This window comes from Aythya ferina, assembly GCF_964211825.1.
Source record: "Aythya ferina genome assembly, chromosome: 24".
Lineage (NCBI taxonomy): Eukaryota > Metazoa > Chordata > Aves > Anseriformes > Anatidae > Aythya > Aythya ferina.
Window position 1 is genome coordinate 4621002 of NC_140322.1, and position 19654 is coordinate 4640655.

At 48.6% G+C, this 19654-nt stretch overlaps 1 protein-coding gene across 4 annotated transcripts in view; it reads right to left on the reverse strand.

Moving 5' to 3' along the window:
- The window catches only part of LOC311423459 (lethal(3)malignant brain tumor-like protein 4), a 49892-nt gene extending 34548 nt beyond the window's left edge, over window positions 1–15344 (reverse strand). The window contains exons 1-2 of one of the 4 annotated variants that reach the window (XM_084497463.1): window positions 15164–15342; window positions 1906–2059 (exon numbers count right to left, since the gene is read on the reverse strand). In XM_084497463.1, the coding sequence (XP_084353589.1) occupies window positions 1906–2059; window positions 15164–15277 (268 nt within the window). In that variant the 5' untranslated portion in view covers window positions 15278–15342. Of the gene's footprint in view, window positions 1–1905; window positions 2060–5608; window positions 5740–15163 lie in introns of those variants that run through there. The other 3 variants (XM_084497462.1, XM_084497464.1, XM_084497465.1) reach the window with 3 other exon arrangements.
- Window positions 15345–19654: the final 4310 nt, after the last annotated feature.

Genomic DNA, 19654 nt, shown 5'->3' on the forward strand with positions numbered 1-19654 from the left:
ATTTTCATAGTCTCCTTACCAGTACTTGCACTCATTCTGTTGAGATGACTGAAATTTTTCATTTATATCTGATTGCTCCCTGCAGACTGATAGGGGATGTTGGATGGTCCTGGCTGGAATTTGGCAGACAGACTGCCTACACAGAGAGAACACAAGCCTGCTCGTGTTGCTACTTAAAGCTTCTCCCGGTGCCACTGGGGACCAATGATTCCAGGCAAGGAGAAGGCAGAAGAGGGAAAATGTGTAAGAGCAACAGAGCTTGAAGAGCTTTGCTCAAATAGAAGTCACGCTGATAGATGGAATACACTTGGATTAAAAGGGTGTGAAAAATTCTTAGTGCTGAGGTGACCATGTAAGCACTGGTTCTTTGATGAATTGACGTTTCCACAGCTCTCACAGGCAAGAACTACCCGTAATCAGCAGGAATGTAAGCGAATGCCTGTAAGCAAAGTGGATCTGCAGAGTTTACAATGAATTCTGAGATGAAAAGAGCCAACAGGGAAGACAGGTACGAAGGCTTCCTACCAGAAAACAAGGTATGAAGCCTACCTACCAGAAAACAGAAATAGTTCCATCAAGATCCCGGGGAAGAGCCAACTGGCAGATGCTTGTCCAGGCAAGCAACAAGAGGAGAGATTGTTCTCTTCCCAAAAAAGAAATTCCCTCCATGGGTGTGTACGATTTCAGGGACGCAGCCCTGCCTTGACCAGCGATCCAGCACTGGATCACTTGGGCACTTTCACAAAGAGCTCTACTGAAACCCTTGATTAAAGGAAACAAATGATGTACCAAGTAAGTGAGGCTGCCCAGCTGAACCAAGTGGGCTGGAATGAAAAGGCTCAGAGGCTAAGAGAAGTAAATCTGCTTTCAAATACTGGTTTCTGGAGAAACAGGGTAAGAAGAGGTCTGCAAAGAACCATCTGAGATATTTTTTGTCCATTATATTGATGTGTATGTCTAGTAACATGCTTACGTTACCCTGTTAAAACAATTACCCTTAATTTGGATTGCAGCAGCCTTGGAAATGACGAAGTCCTTGTGGCTAACAACGCACCTATCGGCATGAGCCAGGTTACAGGCAACTCTCAAGGGTGTTCTCGCCAAACCGGGGATTCATTCTGGGCCACCAACGCCAGGCTGGCACAGCGCTGTGCCACCCGCTCATGCTCTGCATGCACACAGAAGAATCTCACTGGAAAATCCCCGCACGCACAACAGCACTCAACTAAGGCACATCTGTGTTAGCACATCAGCCAGAGCACCTCAGCTATACCCATCTTTAGCACAGCCCTGGGCACTTCTGGCCTGAGGCACCCAGCAATGTCCCGGGCAATTCCCAAGCGTGGTTCAGGACTCAGCATGGAGCTGGAAGTCCTCCCAGGGGGTGCAACCCCTCGATTTTGGAGGCCGAGTGTTTAGTAAGGTCTGTAACACCAGACCATTCTGATCCCAAAGCCCTAAAATAGGCACAGTTCAGTTTAATACAGATGCAGAGCAATCACTGTCATGACAAGTGCATCACCCCTGTTAAGGATGTCACTGCTGATCCACTACCCTGGAAAGAAGGGGCTCCGACATCCCAGTATCACCAGTTAAGGAGACCCCGGTGTTTAAGTTGAAACTCCGTGTGAGCGAGATGTTTGAGTACAGTGGCAAACCCAGCCCAGATGGTTTATATAACCACACTTACCTTCCACAAAGGAGCGCACAACGCATGAGCCGGGCTCTGTTATGACTCTGCAGTAATTACATTCACTCTAAATACCTCTACAACATTCAAAACTGGCAGTGACTCACTTCACACGCTGCGTCAGGGAGCACGGCGCTGCTGAAACACACCCTTCAGTCCTGTTTCTAGAAGCTTTTCCAGAAACCACATACTCTGTCCCACAGCAAAAGGCTCACCTTCCAAATCAGCGCTAGAGGCAGCGGAAGCGTTGACAGCAGCAGGAGCAAAGCTGGTTGGGCTGGCATTTATTGCTGAGGCTGAAAGAGCTTTTATGGCTTCTGCTTCTACTTCAGTAATGATTTCTAGCATTCCAAACTCATTTAAACGGAACTGCAGGTAACAGAAGAAAGCAGGCAAATAAGCAGCAGTAAATGGGCTAGAAAAGGGGGCAGGAAGGAATAGGATTCCCTGAGAAGCAACTAGGTATGGGACAAAAAGAAATGGCTGTATGTACATAGAAAAGCAATAAAAATAGCTAACGATAAAAATACGAAACACAAAACTCTTCCTCAAAATGCCAGCAGCGGGCCCCCAGAACCCCAATGGTGCATTTCACCATCAGAGGAGGAAAGCAGAGTTATTCTACCTGCTTTGATCTGTTCCCCTTATAAATCCCAGACCTCTGACAAACGCACCAGAATAAATTCCTGCAGAAAACCAATTCAACCCCAAACCTTTGTTCTGATGGGTCAAGTTCATCCAGCAAAGCACAATTACGTTTACTGCAGTTATCAGATACTGCAAGCTCCCTAAAATCCTGGTGGAAGCAGGAATCACCCAGCTGTTGAAGGAGAGGTCACACTGCAGCGGAGAATGATGCAGTGTGTGCTCCCAGCTGCTGCTGGCCGAGCTTCGCAGACCTCGGAGCACGGCTGGGACTGCACAAACGCAGTACTCATCTGAACAAACCACCCCTGAACAGCCCAGAAACACACCTAACGCCCTGCACACGCGCCGTCTGCCCTACTGCAGGCCAAGAGGAAACTGAGATGCAGAAGAAGAAAACCCCTGCAGACACGCAGGGAAGTGATCAACCCATAGGGTAGCCTGGAAAAAAAAATGGTATGTGTCTGACTTCAGAGACTATCGTTTAAGCTTAAAAAATGTCTTGGGCTAGGAACACACTTCATGGATCCAGATAAAATTAGCAGCGTGCCAAATAGCGTCAATGCGCATCTTTTATTAGTCCCCATCTGCAAAGGCAATCAAACACGCACACAAAAAGACTAATCTGAAGATTAGTCACTCCTTGATCTTCTCTACTGTCTGCACTACAGAGCTGCTGAACTCCAGAACGAGAGGCAAATACCGGGTGGGTTGCATTTGCAAGCTCTGCTCCAAAGCTTTTATTCACAGCAGTTTATTAGCTTGAGATCTTTTCTCAGCCACCCGTTCTTCACTCAAACCTGGCAAACCCAGATTAAAAGCGTGTGCTTCACCTCTGAAGCAGGGCCCTCGTCGCATTGAGAAGTGCTGTTCTTCCTCTACTGCTGCACGCTTCCTGGTCTCCAAATCCTGCCTCCAGCCCCCTATCAAAGCCTCATCCCAAAAGTTCCTCCCCCTCCTTCCTCTTTTTGATCGGAAGCCTGTATTTGTTAAGGATTCAAAGATGCTGGACTTGCTTCTAAGAGCTCACTTCTTCCTCTGCAGCCCCTAAGACGCGGAGCACCTTTTATATTTCAGCAAGATGAGAAACAGCCCATTGCAAAGAAAGAATTTACGTGGGCCTCTGCGTTTCCTGGAGCCTGGCTGTTGTAAGAGAAGCAACCTCTCGCTTTCCCCCAACGCCAGAGGAGCAGTAGCCAAGGGTGCAGGATCTCAGCAGTTCCTTGCCATCGCTGCCGAGGACAGCTCAGCACCATGAGCACAAGGTCAGGGGAAGGAGCACCTCCCGAGCTCCACGTGCCATTAAGCAGCAGAGCGAATGAAGGCGAGCTCACAGCTGGAGGTGGGGAAGGGTGCCAACGTCGCTGGGTGTTAGCAGATGAGTCTCTGGGGTGGACACTGCTGCATACAAATCACGGGCTCTGCTTCAGCCCAAGCCAGTGAAGACAAGGCTTCCTTTTATTATTTGGTGCCATATGAACTGGGAAGCCCAGCCCAGGGCCCCAGAAGCAAAAGTTTGCTAGAAAAATGACCAACATCGTTATTACGAGCTCCCGAGCTGTGCTGAGGACTGGCTGACCTATGGAACCCATCTCTGGTTTCATTCCCCGATTCCTCAAGGCAATATCCTTCATCCTGAAGGTCTGGAAATGTGTAACTGTTTCTATCAGGACTGCTGCTTCTTTTACATATAGAAAGCAGTTCAACATAGCACATTTGCTAACGTGAAATTCACACAAACTCTCCAAAAATAATCTGTCCTTGCTGGGAACTTTTGAAAAGGGAATTCAGGGAAAATGTATTTAATTGTGCATGCAAGAACTGGAATACAGCAGGAAGAGAAGACGGGAGGGGAAAAAAAAAAGATTATACTGCAAAAGAAAAAAAAAAAAAAAAAGAAAAAGCTGTTTGGCTTTTTTTTCAGGAAAAAGAGTGTTTGGCATCTTGAGAACGAAGCAGGTTCCTGTGGAGCCAGTTAGCATGCTCCACACTGCTACCACGCTCAGCAGCCACGGTATCAGTGCTCTTATAGTTTGTTGTCTAACATAAAATAATACAGTATCATTTGTTTTCTTCCACTAAGTGTGCTGGTGCTTTGCTGGTTCTCTGCTATTGCAAGGAACCAAAAGAGGTGAAGCTGTTTCTGCAAATGAATGTTACTGCTGGTTAAGAGAAAACCCGTGGCAATACGCTGCTCAGCTCTTTTAAGCAGCAGAAGTATAACGACTGAATAAACACAGCAGAAAAGTTAGGCCACTGCAAAATGATCATGAGCCTCCTAGAGTCAGTGGACCCAACTCCATGTCTGTTTGGTGCGAGAGCCAAGCACTGATCTCAAAATACTCCAAGAACACAGGTTCACCCATGTTCTCTGGACATTTGCAGGCAGAAGCATTTTCCTCGCAGACTACGCGAGGTCGGGCAGCCCATGGAGAGGACTTCTCTGCACAGCTGGGAGAGGAGAAGAAGGGGGAGACTGTCAGCATTTTTAGGAGGTGGAGGCCCTGATTCTGAATGCCTGATGTGATACCAACAATAGGATTTTTTGTGAGCTCTCAAGTCCCTTCAGCTCCAATTTATTTCACTCGAGATTGATTTTTTTCCCAGATTCAGAACTCGCCGCCTTGAGGCCAATTTTATGTATTCATTCCCAACCATCAGAAGTGCAATCAAACTGAAATAACAGCTGCAGGTAATTTGGGAAACAGTCAACTGACACTCCCCTCCTCCCCCCTCTACCACAGCACACTTCGTTTGTGACCATCAGATCTTGGGTCTGATTTACATGAGAACCGTACTGGAGACATTACCATGAGTATGTCAGCTACAGACAGCTGTCAAAGCTGCAAAAAATAACCACTGGTGTGAAAAGAACCTAAAGGCCCAACCCCACAGGTATTCACTCATGACAAAGTGTCTCTCATGCTGGGCTGAGCTTAACAGGATTTCTTGCCCGAGTATGTTGTATGGACGTGACTGAGAATTAGGAAGATCAGGCCCATAATTTCTAACGGCAGAAAACAATTCTTTAAAACACTTCCTACCTTTAGAAATCAATCGAGCAAGAAATTAGAAGGGGGAAGGAAGTATCAGCAGGCTTTCAGAAACATCCCTGAACCTTCAGCACCTGCTTGGTAACGCCAACCCATCTGCTTAAAGCAAAGTGTTTCCTCTGCACAACTCTTATTTGCAAACTAGAGAATATATTGTAAACTTGTGTGCGGTGCCAAAGGCATGGTGGCTGCTCATTTATTGTGTTCCTTGGTTTCTTACTTGTATGTTGCTACCAGGCAAGGTACCAATGCCGTCTTTCCAGTCTAAGGCACTCAGTACATCGTAGTCTGCTGGCGGGATGGTGACGATTCTCTCCGAGACATTCTGTTCCATCTCTCTGCTTAGCCTTTGGGATCTTTATTTAATTTTAAGAAAGAAAACTAGGGCTTGAAAACAAAACAAAAAAAAAGAGGCAGATAATAAATCCTGGGTTCTCTGGATTCAGTGGGAGTTTTGGTCTGGATATTAGCAGTACCAGGATTTAAATTGACAGAATCACAAATACACAGGAGCATGCACAAACTCATATCCCACATCCACTGTGACCAATCTGTACAACTCGGGGAGTAGCAGCATCTGTCACGGGGTTCCTCTGTACTGCTGCAATGCTTAGGCTCTAGGCTAGAAATCCTAAAGAGCTCTCAAAATGCTTTTGGTGCTTGTGCTGCCCTCGTCTCCCAGGAAATGAACTAACGGGCTCTGTTAGAAGAGCTGATTAAAAGCCATACAACTATCCGGGCCCCCAGTTCCCAAATATTCAACGATTGTTGTGGTTGACTCTAAAACACTGACCATAAATTAACTGTTACTGCCCTTTGAATGTAACCTGAATATTTTCAAGCTGTGAACATCACTGCTTGCCTACAAAGAACAGATCCACAACCTTGAACTGGCAGCGCTGCTGCATTTTAGGGGTGTGAGCTCCTGGATATCAGCAGTGTGAGCTCCTGGATATCAGCAGTGTGAGCAAAACCCGCTGTTCAGTTCCCCAGAGCAGAGCCCAAGCGCCAGGTCTAACCGCATTCTTGCTGAAATGGGCCAGAACTGCCTGAGTGGGAAATCTCTGCTCTGACTTTTGAATTCCCGAGGTCGACAAGGCTGCTCTGAGCTCTTAACCCAGCACTAAAAGCAGGCATCACCCAAGAACAATTTGCTCCATCTGCCTTTGGCAGACTGTTTCTCCCCGTGAGTACTGAAAGGAGCTTTACAGTGACATGGCTGGGGCAGGTTTTAACCACCGGGTGCTTAACTTTGGGCAGCCCAGCTCCACTCCTGACCTGAAGTCCTCCGTGTGCTACACCATCTATCTGCAGGCTGGGAGTGCAGGTTTATTCCAGCCAAAGGCAAAGCCACAGACCTGGTGCAGGGTAACTGACGATGCCTGCGCATTCCTGCGGCTGCAATTCAAGCACAGCAGCTCTCTGTGATGATCTTATTGAGGTTAAAAGCAGGAGAGATGTGCGTGGACTGCACTACCAGGTATCTCGGGGGTATCACAGCCGAATCCGTGCAGGATTTACTTTTTTTTTTTTTTTCTCCACCCCCGGGTGTAAAAACCCAGCTACTTACAGTCCTGCCGAGGTGTGAAGCTCAGCAGCACGTAGCCCAGCGGGATGGGGCCAGGAGGCTGCAAGTGGGAAGCGGCAAAGCCGTGGGTGCCTGCTCAGCTCCCAGCGGTCCTCAACCGACCTGTGGAACCTGGCGGTGCCCCGCGGCGCCCCCGGCTACGTACACAAAACCCAACCGCCCCCAGCCCCGTGGAGATTCACCCCTCTAGTTAAATTTTCTGCTCCGGTCCCCTGGTATCGAGTGACCACAGCCAAGGGTTCGCTGTACGTTAATATTTGATGTAGTCTTGTGCATCTGTAAACACTCGTTTGTAGCCCACGCTTTGATGCCAATTCCAACAAGGACAAAACCAACACTTTTTAGATGTTACTCTTCGCATTCAGGCTTTGAAAATAAAGAAGCTGCAACACCAAGACTATTTAGGGAGCTCCCTCGGGGATGAGGGGTTTGGAAAGTAATCGGACAGAACCTGAGCAGAGGTAATTAAGCTGCAGGATTTATTTAAAATGGGACGAGGAAAACTGTCAGGAAGTATAACATACCAAACTATCTTGTACTACCCGGAGAAGACCCGATATGATAATAGGCCTTTTCCATCTCTTGTGTTTTATAAATCTATTAAAAGCCCTAGAAAAATGTAATGAAGAAATTACTGTTCTTATAATGCTCCCTACCAGTACGATCTACAGTAAAACCAAGATAGCCCAATAAAAGGAAGCAAACTGTGCAATTACAGACAGCACAATCCAACTTGAAACATTTTGAAGAGCCATGAAGAGCACAAATGCTTCCCATTTGTCCCTATTCGCGTGATTGCTTTCATCCTCAACACTAGGCAACTCAGAAACAATGCAAAGGAAGATGCAGAAAAGCTACGATGAGTCAGGCAGTCCCAAGGTGGAGATTCAGATTTATTAAATGATAAACGACCAGCGTGCTGGCAGAGATAATAGTTCATAATTAATATGCCACCACCCAGACCTCTGTGCTTTATCTTTAGATAGGGAACCCATAGGAAGAAGTCAGAAATACTCAATTCTGCCACTGAGCCACACTGCAGCCTTGGGAAGCCGCTCCATCATTCCTGCAGAGAACCAGTTTTGGCTTTTAACATCCATCTTGCCTTAGCATGGAAAAAAAAAAGAAAACGAAAAAAGAAAAAAGGCACAAGTTCATACAAACAAATAAAAGCGTGAGGGCTAAATGGGTGGACTGGGGTTCATTATCCTTCCCTGTGCACCATCAGACCTAACGGGAAGAGAAACATTTCAGCAGAAATTCCAATTCACACGCTGCCAGCTTGACTGCCAACGACACGAGGATTTCAGGGTCTTTATATAAGGGTAAAATGTGAGAAACACAGCGGGGTAATACATCCAGAGGCTGTAAATCAAGTAACAACAATATTAAGTTCACAGCCCTTCTGGCTGAGCCTTGGTATACCAGCAGGCAAAACTCCATTCGAGAAGCAGCTGGCATCAAGGAAACCATTTGATACTGTGCTGTTCTGGGAATAATCCACTTACAAATCACCCTTCTTTCCCAAAACAGAACAGGAAACCCAGGAAAGCTGGGCATTTCAGTCAGTGCAATGGATGTGCATTCAAGCAAGCTGGGATTCGGAGCTCTGTGTATCCCCAGTTTCCTGTAAGATTTGGTAGTTATCTCACACCCAATATATTACAGCTGCCATTCATTCTTATGACGTTAGTGAAATTTAAACAGGGGGGAGAAAAAATTTAATGACTTCTCGCAGGGCACAACTAATCCAGTCTCAGGAGCTGCTTTGAGAACTTACCAGTTCAGACAAAAATTGTTTGCCTGTCCTCTGCTATGCCGATGACTGATGATCTTTTACTTACCCATCAAAAAATATTACTCACCTCAGGCAAGTAATATTTTGCAAGGCTGAACTAATACTATTACCAAAAGCCCAGCCTCACCTCCAGGAACCTCATCAGCCCAGCCAGGGATTGAAATGAACTTTCCGAGCCTGCAATGGAACCACACGACCACATTTCAAAAGGAAGTGTTTGTAGCCACCAGCAAGCATTTAATGGCACGAGTAAGACATAGCTGCTTTCGCTATCTGCTGTGTCAATGAAGGGAAAAAAATGGGCTTGCAGCACAGGTATGAATTGGGGAGACACAAGCAGGTCGTGTTTTAGCTCCGCCACAGGACCACTAAGACAAACTAGTTTGGTTTTAGGGAGTTTGCGGTGTTCATTTGTACCATACAGGCACTGCAAGGTCACTGCAAACACACAATGTATGGATTGTGCCTACCTGTTATTGTGCTGGGAGCCTAACAGACAGGCAGCGGGGCCATGCGGCTTTAATCAATGTATAAGATCAGTCAGCAATATTGTGAGCTCCCTCTACACCTAGCAGCTGAGCCTGGTGTTAAGCCCAGATCAGCATCGCAGCTCGTAAGCTGCTATCTCTTGTTTCTTGACACAGCCGTGCCAAATTGAAACAACAAACAGAAGAAAGCAATGCACGCACACACTCAGCCCAGCTGACACAAGAAAGCAGCTGCACAGGCTGCTGGCGGCACGAACACCAGTTCTGCAAGGAACCTCTCCTGAGCACAAACCCACCCCACTGTGAGAGTGCTGGGAAGTGAGCAGGCAGCACGGCACGGCGCTTCGCTGCCCCAGCTCACACGTTCCCAAAGCCATCCTTGGATCATGTGCAGTTGCACTCCCTTTGCTACCTTTCTCTTTACATTCGTGTGGCATCTCGAAGTCAGCAACACGTCTTCCTCCTGCCCTTCTTCTTGCAGAAGGTGAAGGAGGCATTCGGCGCCAGGCTGCAGAGCCTCCTGCCGAGAGAAGGGAGGGCGCACGGAAGGTACAAAACCTCCTTCCACGTCCGCAGTTAATGCTTGCTGTCAGCGGCACGAGCACGCCTTAATTTCATTTTGATAGCTTTCATTAAATCCATTACTGTCAAGCTTCTTCTCCCCAGCTCCTCATGCTCGTGAAGAACTGGGGGGTCTGGGGAGGGAACCGGGCACCAAGGAAGCACAAAAACACCTTCATCACCATGCTCCACGGGGAGGCCGAGAGAAGGCTGTGCCACCACTGCTCCCGGCCTCTCTACCAAAGAGAGCCACTTGTAACCCCCCAATACACACACCCAGTAAGGAACTGCAGTGCCGCACAGAAAACAGACCCCACAACTACTGCCACGTTCACGACCCCTGGAACTGTGCCCTAAAATGTTCCCAATAAGATACTCCACGTTTTGCCATTTCTAAATCTGCACCCATTTCTCCAACACCAGCTGTAAGATCCGAATACCGTCCATTGCTCTTGATCAGAATTATTTTCCCTCGGCATGTAATGACCTGTAAGGAAGTTGTAAGATTTGCGACTCCAGAGGAAGTCAATTTTGTGGCAACATAAAAATTGTAGTGCTGAGGAAAAAAAAAGTGGTTCTTCTAATGGAAAACTAAAAGTTCAGCCACTGCTGAAATGTTTAACTAAGACACAAAGAATTAATTTCGCAATAAAACATGTTCTTAATTGGGATGTAGTTAATGAAACAAGAGGAGCATGCCATTACCCGTAGCATCTTGTTGTCCTCCAACATGTTGGTACCTACAGTTGCGTGTTGGCTGTAGGCTTCCAAATAGGAATTTTAAAGGGATGTCAAAGCTCTGCACTAATTGTTTGATTTGCTTCTGTTCTGAAGCTATATTACATTGTGCTTTATCGAATATTCATCTTATGCTTTTTGGGGGAAAAATTAAGGTTGATTATCTCAACCCCAAACAGCTGGCATTAGGGCAGCTAGTATTAACCGCCAATACTACCCGTACCTACAGCAAAACAGTTTTTAATGTGTCATACTGACATCAACAACAATTGTTCCCTGTTGAGTAATGCATGCTTAGGTCAAGTATTTCAAAAGGAAAAAAAAATAGCGTACAGAACTGACAAAGCAAGCTTCAGAGTACAAAATACGCGTGGGCTTGCTGTTCAGACCCATTTGATGCAGAAGTCAATAGGCACAATGAGCCAGAGTGCCCATATTCCCCGTACATAATTGTGCAACAAAAACTGCAAAGCAGATTTTTTTTTCTCCAGTATTTGTTTTCGAAATAGCTTGGTATAGTATGCAGTCAAAGCGTTATTTTTAGATTTAACATTACTAGAGAATGAAGGAAGTAAAGTACAATCTGGCAGCGATGGCCATACAAAAATATCCAAACTTCTTTCAGGGAGCTGTATATACAGGGGAAAAAAAGAATCAGAAAAACAGTTCAGCATCACATGCCTTCTTTGTGTTGAACACAATGCAGAACCGCAAAAATATTGTTGTCCCTGCTGGAGCAAAGGTTAAGTCAAAAAGGAACCTTCTTGGAAGACCATCTGAATCTGAGAAATGAAGTGTTTAGTCAAGGAACTAATTAAACAAAAACCTAACAAAGTATTTTTTCAGATACAAAGAAAACAAACAAACAAAAACTTGCAAACGTGTATCTTCCATCCCTCCTTTCCCATCAGAAGTTTCAGAAGGAATGAATGGGTGGCTATCACAGCCACAAAAGGCGAGCAGAGGGAAGAAAGCTTGCAAATTTCATCAGCAATATTTGCTGTATTTTATGTGCATTGTTGGCTAAATAACACCTCAAATGCAAGTGAATGACAACCAGAAGAACAGGCAAGGGCCTCTGCCTTTTTTTTGAAGGCAAAAAAAGGGAAAGCAAATCCACCACCTTCACTGAACTGGCCTATTTCCTATGCATCTCATTTGTTGATATGAAAACTTCTTGGCTGTTCCAGTCCTGTGCTACCTCATTTGCAAAGCTGCGTTGTGCCGACCTTAAATACATCCTCCGCAGGAGGGGACGTACTTCCAGAGCCAAGAGGGAAAGGGGAGCTGAGGCTCCTGCCCACTGCTGTCCCACTGGCCCCAGTGATGGGGTGCAGAGGAGCTCCTTCGGCACAGCAAGGGAATTCAGCACAGCCAGGGAGGAGGAGGCTGAAACACCCACAGCTCACCCCCTAAATTCACAGCAGGGAAAAAGAAAGGGACACACAAAGACCCGGAGCAGCAGGACCACAAGAGGGGCTCACGTACCATGAGAACCCACCCTGATGCTGGCTGGAAGGCAGACGCAGCCCTGTGAGCCTCCCAAACTCCCGTCTGCAAGCAGCACCCACCGGCAGCGCCCGGCCTGTGCCATGGGGATCCCGGCTGCGCAGCGCCCGGCTGCCTCCTGCCACACACACATGAGCTCTGCTGTCACTTACGTGCAGGTTTCTTGCTTAAATCAAGCATTTTGTTTAGTTTCAAAGCTACAGCTATCAAAACAGGCCCTGTGTGCTTCATGAACAAGCTCTAATCTGACCTGTTTGCTCAGATTTGCCATGCCTTTATCCCGTCATTTAGCTTGATTCAATCAGAAAATTAAACAAACAAACAAACAACAACAAAAAAACCCTCACACAAGATAAGCCAAAAGCTGCTAAACTTAAAATTAAATGTCCTTTCTAAGGAGGGAAAGTATTTTGCCTATACATTGAGCCATCCTCTGGGAAGCACTCTGCCACATTTATAAGTTAAAGTGCAGAAGAGAAGGAATTAAACTTTAAGGACAAATCCAACCATCATGACAGAAGCTCAGCTGCCACCTCTGCAGTGACGGACACGTGGCTCTAACCCCAGCTGGGCCATGGCAGATCTCTAACCGGGATGTTCTGCTCAAAACCACGCCAAAATTGGAGCGTACCAGTCTGCCCATCAAGGCATTTCCAGCACCTTTCTGTATCACAAGAGCACATCTGCACGCACCCTTTACCTGCTGAGCACAGTCTACTACTAATTAGGGAGGCTGGGGTCTGCTGGGATCCCTGGTCGCTGCAGCTGCTAATTGATTCCAAGCGCCGAGCTGCCAGCGTTCATTCCCAAGCAGTTGGGCATTTTTCCTCCCGGTCTCTGATCTAATTCCTCTACCCACTGTGCCACCCTCTTCCCTTTCCCCTGCCTTGGGTGGCACATGGCACTGAGACACGCTGCTGGAGGCTTGAGAAAGATGGGAATGGATTAAATACCATAAACTAGGGGAGAGGGAGCAGGGTATGTGCGGGGCAGAACTGACACCGCAATTCAGGAATGTCCTCGTTATCCTACAGGAGATTATAAAGGTGCACAGCAGCTGCTGCTGCATTTCAGTGTGGTTTTGGCCCAGTCTATGTTCTCCTGAAGTTCAACCCACTTGCATCGGCTCCCAGCATCAGGCCTGCTGCACCTCTCACCTCTCAAAAAAATACCATGGCTCATATGGAAGAGGACAAGGGGTTACTCTGAGGCTGTACCCTCAAATTTATACCCCTACAATACAACATCATCATCATCCCTTGAAGCGTTCAGACTAAAAGCTTTGCAGGATGAAAGAAGGGAGGTAAGGGAGAGCTAGATCTCCTACAGATGAAACAAAATTTCAAGTCAACCATTACAAACCGAAATTGCAGATGCTTTTTAAAATAAATTCCAGGTGCTACTTTACATACAGTCCAAAGACGAATGGTCCCACCACTTCCTTAAAGTTCCAGCAAATAAAGAAGGGGTGGAAAAATGCACAGGCAATCAGTGCCCAGCACACGGCATGCTTGAGGCGAACAAAACACGCCCTCAGGCCAGAAGAAGTCAGCTGCTCAGGAACTGTCTGCACAGTACACGTGTTCGTAACCACTCCTCATGCCGCAGCTTACCTGTCACAGCAATAAAAACAACGAAGGCAAGACAAATTCACTCCAGCCAGGAGAAGTGGAACTGATGCTATGCAACCTGCCTGTCGGTTGTGCTGAGCTGAACTGGGCAGGAAACATCCAGGCTCTGGTTCCATCTCCATGCTCATGGTAAGTTACAATTTATTTGACACACGTTCAGCCTTTGTGGCATTACTCGCAGAGTTAAGGTGCCATCAATTTCAGGCCAAAACTAAAGCACAGAGGACAAAAACGTCCCCCGTTATAATTGCACCTGTAATTACTTTATAAGCCTCCGATCCAGCAAATCACCCTGGGGACTCGTACTAATTATTATCCCGTATCTTACAACACCAGGTAGAAACTTTCAATGAGGAAAAGACTGTCCCGACCCCAAAAACGTGCAGTCCAGCTAGATGGGACAGGGAAGAGCAGGGAAGCGCGGCTCTGGAGGCACCGCTCTCCTCTCCGCTGTGTTTCTGCCTTACCAGACAATAAGACCAAACATCAGCTCTTTATCCCTTAATCCCAACTACAAACGTGTGTAAGGTTGTGTTATTTTTTATTATGATTATTTTTTTTAAACTCATCTAGGCAGTATTTGAATGAATTACTAGAAGTGTTTTCATATTAAAAATCTAATCCAATTCCTCGCAGGGCTGAGTGTCAATAAAACTGTCCTAATCCCATTCTTCTGCACATCAAGCATCATTAAGACCGTCCCATGCTAATCTTTATGCGGAACACTGATCAATATTTTTGAAGTCTTAAATTTATCCCCGTGTTTATCTGGCACCGGCCTTCCCTCTGTTCGTAAAAACTTGGTATTATTCGCTCTGGCCTTTTCTTCTGGAGAATTTGCTTTCGGAAAGCTTGACGGCATTACTTCCTCGTGTTAAATCTCAATCTCCAAACTGAAATCTTGGCTCAGGCAGCAAAAACCTCTCCGTTACTCCCTTGTCTTGGACCGTTTCGGGGTTCGCTCACGCCAACCCCAGCCCCGCTCCCCTCAGCCCCTCCGCAGGACACGAAAACCCCGGGAGATGAATTATTTCAGAAAACTTCTCCCCACGGCCACCACACCGCTGGCACCGGGCACTGGCGGCAGCGGCCCCGCGACGCCCCCTCAGCGTTTTGGGGTCTCGCTGAGGTACCGGGGGGCACCAACCGCCCCCCCCCCAGCCTCGCGGTGCTCAAACCCCCCTCAGGGGGCGGCTCCAGGTCCGGACACGACCCCCGGACCCTCACCGGGACCCCCTCAGCCCTCGGGAGGCGTCGAGCAGCCGAGGGGCCGAGCGCTGCCGTTCCCCCCCCCCCCCCCCCGCCGCGCCTCAGGAGCCCGTCCCGGCCGCCCCCCGCCGCCGGAGGCGCCATTTCCCTCAGCCCCTCATCCTCAGCCCGCCCCCCACAGCCCTCCCCGAGCCCCCTCAGCCCCGCCGCAAGATGGCGGCGCCGCCTCCCCCAGCCCTCCACCGCCACTCACCGGCGGCCCGGCACGGCCCGGCCCGGCACGGCCCGGCCTCCCCCGGCCCTCCCCGCGCTTCTCTTTGCGCCTCAACTCCGGCAACAAGCGGCTCCCGCGGCCCGCTGCGCGCATGCGCCCAAGCACCCGGCCCCGGCCACAGCCCCGGCCCCGGGCACGGCTCCGCTCAGGGCAGGGAGGGGCCGGGGCGGTGGCGGGGGCGGGACGGGGCTGAGGGGACTGGGGATACTGGGGGGGACTGGGGGCACTGGGGACGCTCGGGGTACTGGGAGGACAGGGTGCGCTGTGAGATATGAGGAGGACTCGGGGGACTGGGAGCACTGAGGCACTGAGGAGCTTTGGAGCGCTGATACTGGGGGCAGTGGGGATACTGGGAGCACTGGGGACACTGGGAGATATGAGGAGGATTGGGGGGACTGGCGGATACTGGGAGCAATGGGAACACTAGGAGCGCGGGGAGGACTGGGGGACAGTGGGAGAGACAGGACACGGCACTGGGTGGGCTGGGGGACGCTGGGAGATACTGGGGGCACTGGGGACACTAGGGCACTGGGAGGACTGGGAGGGACACTGGGAGATACCAGGAGCACTGGGGACTCTAGAGGCACTGGGACACTGGGAGCACTGTGGGACACTGGGAGCAATCAGGACACTAGGGGCACTGGGAGGACTGGGAGCACTGGGACATACTAGGAGCACAGGGGAAATTGGGGACACAGGGAGCACTGGGGACACAGCACTGGAGGACAGTAGGGGCTGTTGGGACACTGGAGGCACTAGGGGACGCTAGGGGCACTGGGGACACTAGAGGATACTAGGGGCATGGGGGGTTATAGAGGTGCTGAGAGCACTCTGTGCACTGGGGACACTGGGAGCACTGGGGACCTGGGAGCACTGGGGGTTATCGGGGTGCTGGGGATACTGGGACAGGGGGACACGTTGGTACTGGGCACACTGGGGACTCGGGCCTGTCACAGAGCTGAACAGCTCCAGCTCACCGAGGGTTTTGCAGCACACAGCTGCCCAAAATGGCAGTGGGGAAGCGGAGACCTCCACATCCAGCCAGCGGTGGCTGAGGCACTGCCCTCTGTCACCAGTTCCCCCATCAGTTATTAATAGAAACTACTTCACCCTCCCGTCTCATTTTTCTTTTCATCTGGGAACGTTGGTTTTGTTTGGATTTGAATTTTGAAACAATAAAAGAAGCGGTGGTATTTTTTTAATGGCACTTTTTTTTTTTCTTTTTTCCTCTAGTAAGACGGGAAAAAGTATGAGCAGGCCCCAAGCTGTGACAACTTAAACGCAATGGGATCTCAGGAAAATAATAAATGAGACTTGCAATGGCTCGTTTGAAACACACATCATAATATTCCTCATCCCTAGAGTGAGGCACATAAAACAGCCGTCTTTAAAATTAACTCAGAGAACAAATATTTCTCCCCTCATCTGCATCAGCAAGTTACATCTAAAACACGGGGCCCTGCAGGCTCCGGGCACTCACTTGGTGTTGCTGAGAGCTCCCTTTCAGGGCTCCTCACCCTTTTCACACCGGTTCAAGACTTTCCATCCTCGGAGCTCTCCTACACTTTGCATTTCCCCTGTAGGATCTGTCTCCCCCCACTAATCCAGATTTTGGGGCTTTTTCTCAGAGTATCAGTGCAGGTATTGCCATCCTACAGCTGGCACCTCCCATTTTTTGCATTGCTTTTCATTCTTCGAAGTGAAATGTTGGGATGTTCTGCTGAACTTGGGATGTTCTGCTGGTTCTTCCTCTCCAACCATGCATGCACCATCAATATTATTATTATTTTTGTTGCCGTTTCTGTTGTTATGCTCCTTGTGATTGCACCAGGCTGCCATGCAGCGCTGGGCTAGCAGCAGGGGAAGCTGCAGCCTGGAAACTGCAAAGTGCACTTTGCCAAAGCTTTTGATGCAAGAATTACTCTTCCATTCAAAATTAGCAGGGAAGACTCACTCTGTGATGTTCAGAACCAAACATCAAATTCACCCCTGCGACAGAACCGAATGTTAAATTCGCTGCGGGCACCCAAAACGAGCAGCAACACGGCTCCCCTCACCTCAGCAGTGCTCTGCAGCATTGTCCAAGCTATAGGCATAAGACAAAAAGAAAAAGGACTTTTATTTTCAGCTCTGTTTTGCCTTTTTAAAATGCTGCAGGCACATTACAGGAGGTTTAGTGGGCTCATGTACTCCCAGGGCAAATTTCAGGTGATGCCCAAAGTCAGCACCTTGAAACCCGCTCCCTGAGCACCTCCGCTGGCTCCTTGAGCTGTCTGGCACATGCCACAATTCGATGGGATTTCTTACCATGACAGACAGCATTTAGGTACTTGATAGATCATTACAGGAGGCACAGCAGCTGCTGCTGCTTTTTCTTCTCCCACTGCTTTTCAGAACAGCTCTGAGCAGGGCTGTTGGGAAGGCCTCAGTCTTGGAAAGAAGCAGTGAGCCTGGGGTCCTGCAGAGCCCACCAGCAATGACCATCATCATCTCAGCCCCTGGGCTGCAACGGGGCCACGACTCTGTCCTTGGACAACACAATCCCACACAACCAGGCCAGGGCATAGGGGATGAGGATGCTTCTGGAGTCACCACCCCGCAGGCAGGAGGTGGAAGAAATAAGGCTTTATTTTTTCTGTTTTTATACAAACTTTTGCAGCTTTTGTAAGCAGAGGAAGCAACCCCTTTTATGTGCTAAATCGTGCTTTAAAGATTGGTTTGCTCAAACCTGCTTTGTGATGGAAGAAAGCCCCAGCTGAGGCTGGGAGCAGGGCAAGGGGGTTAGAACTGGCTTTGTTCGATGGCTCAGCACAGCTATGGCCTGCCCAGGGCATCACCGGGCCCCTCCAGAGCACCAGACAGCCCCAAATAAGCCACTTGCTGGTCCTACTGCCAGTGCTGGGACTCTTCTATGGGAATGCACCCAAGGAAGAGCCACAGCCGAGAACCAGGGCAGCAGCCTCATTGTGCAGCTTTCTGATGGTTGAAGCTGATGAAATCTCCTCCTTGCTGCACTTCTGCCTCTGTTCCTTCCCCCACGTCCCTTCTGGGCTGCCACCAGCCCCGCAGCACAAGCAGCAGCCATGCCACCTGCCCACAGCTCCCAGGCTTGTTTGGCACTTGGTGGGCACAGCCCGGGTTGTGGCAAGCTGCAGGCAGCCCGAGGAGGACCCACGAGGCTGAGAGCAGCTTGCCCTGGTGATGGGGATGCTGCTGCTGCTGCCAGGGTTGCTCGGTTCCTTCCCTCCCAACTGGATGCATCTAGGGGTGAACCAAAGCACAGAACCAGACAGATCCTCAGAGTAGCAAGTGCTTAAGCACACGCTTGGTGCCAAGCAGAAGGAGAGCCCCAGGCAGTCGCTGGGATTACCTGTGTCTAAAAGGAAGCCTTAGAGCGAGGTTTGTTAAGGCAGCAGGAGCCTGAGTGGCAGTTCAGTAACTCCGGGCTCTGTCCAAGACCTGTCTCCAGCTGTGCTTCCAGCAGGTGCCCCAGGTGCATCTTCAGATACTCAGGTGAGTTTGCCACAGAGCTCAGGCTGCCCACCTCTCAAACACCTTTTTTGATTAAATATCACATCTTCTACCCCTTGCTAATTTGCTGGCAGCCATCAATCATCTGCTTTGAAAATGGCAGGATCAAAAGCAGGGAACTCACAACAATGTATTATGTCCAAAAACTGCACGAATTCCTTACTGCTTGTACAGAAACTTCCCTGCAGGGCAGGTGCCAGCTCCTTCTGCATGGCCCAAGGTGCTTGTTTGTGCAGCCTCAGAGGAGTTTTTGTCTTTCTTGGTGCAGAGAACATCTCTTACCGGGCACAACAAGAGTTTACATCTTGGCTAAAGGTTTTCCACGTTCCTCCATCTTCAAACACCGGTCCTTGGGTATTTGGAGGAAAGCACTTCTCCCAAAGGGCCAACAAGCAGCCCCCTAAAAACAAGCACACTTCACTGGGAGCAGTCTTGGCTGCTAGACAGCAAAATCCAGAGGCACTTCTTAAAATGTTTGCCTAGACAATCATTTACAGATTTGGTTAAAGATAATTTTTAAGCTAATTATCCCCTATTAGCAATCATCTTGCCTCGTTTGGTTTGTTTTAAACAGCAGAAGGAATTGCAAATATTGTGAGTGCCTAAGATGTTAAAGCACTAAATACGTAACTGAAAGTCTCAGATTCCTGAAGAAATTAAATATCATTTCCACAGAGCTTTCTCACGCTGCTGTAATACGACATTTGATAAAGCCTGAGCCACTCACCAAGCCCTGACCCCTCTTAAACGCTACAGAAATATTTTGTGTTGAAAGCTACTCTTGTGATCTATCACCCTTTCATCTTTTTAATATGGCAGTACAAGTTTCAAATGATCAAATTAGACAAAATTACTTGCTCCTATGAAGTTAACAACTAGCTGCAAAACAACTGCTGTCAGAAGTAAGGTTAGCAGTTTGAAATTAGCTACCAAGAAGTT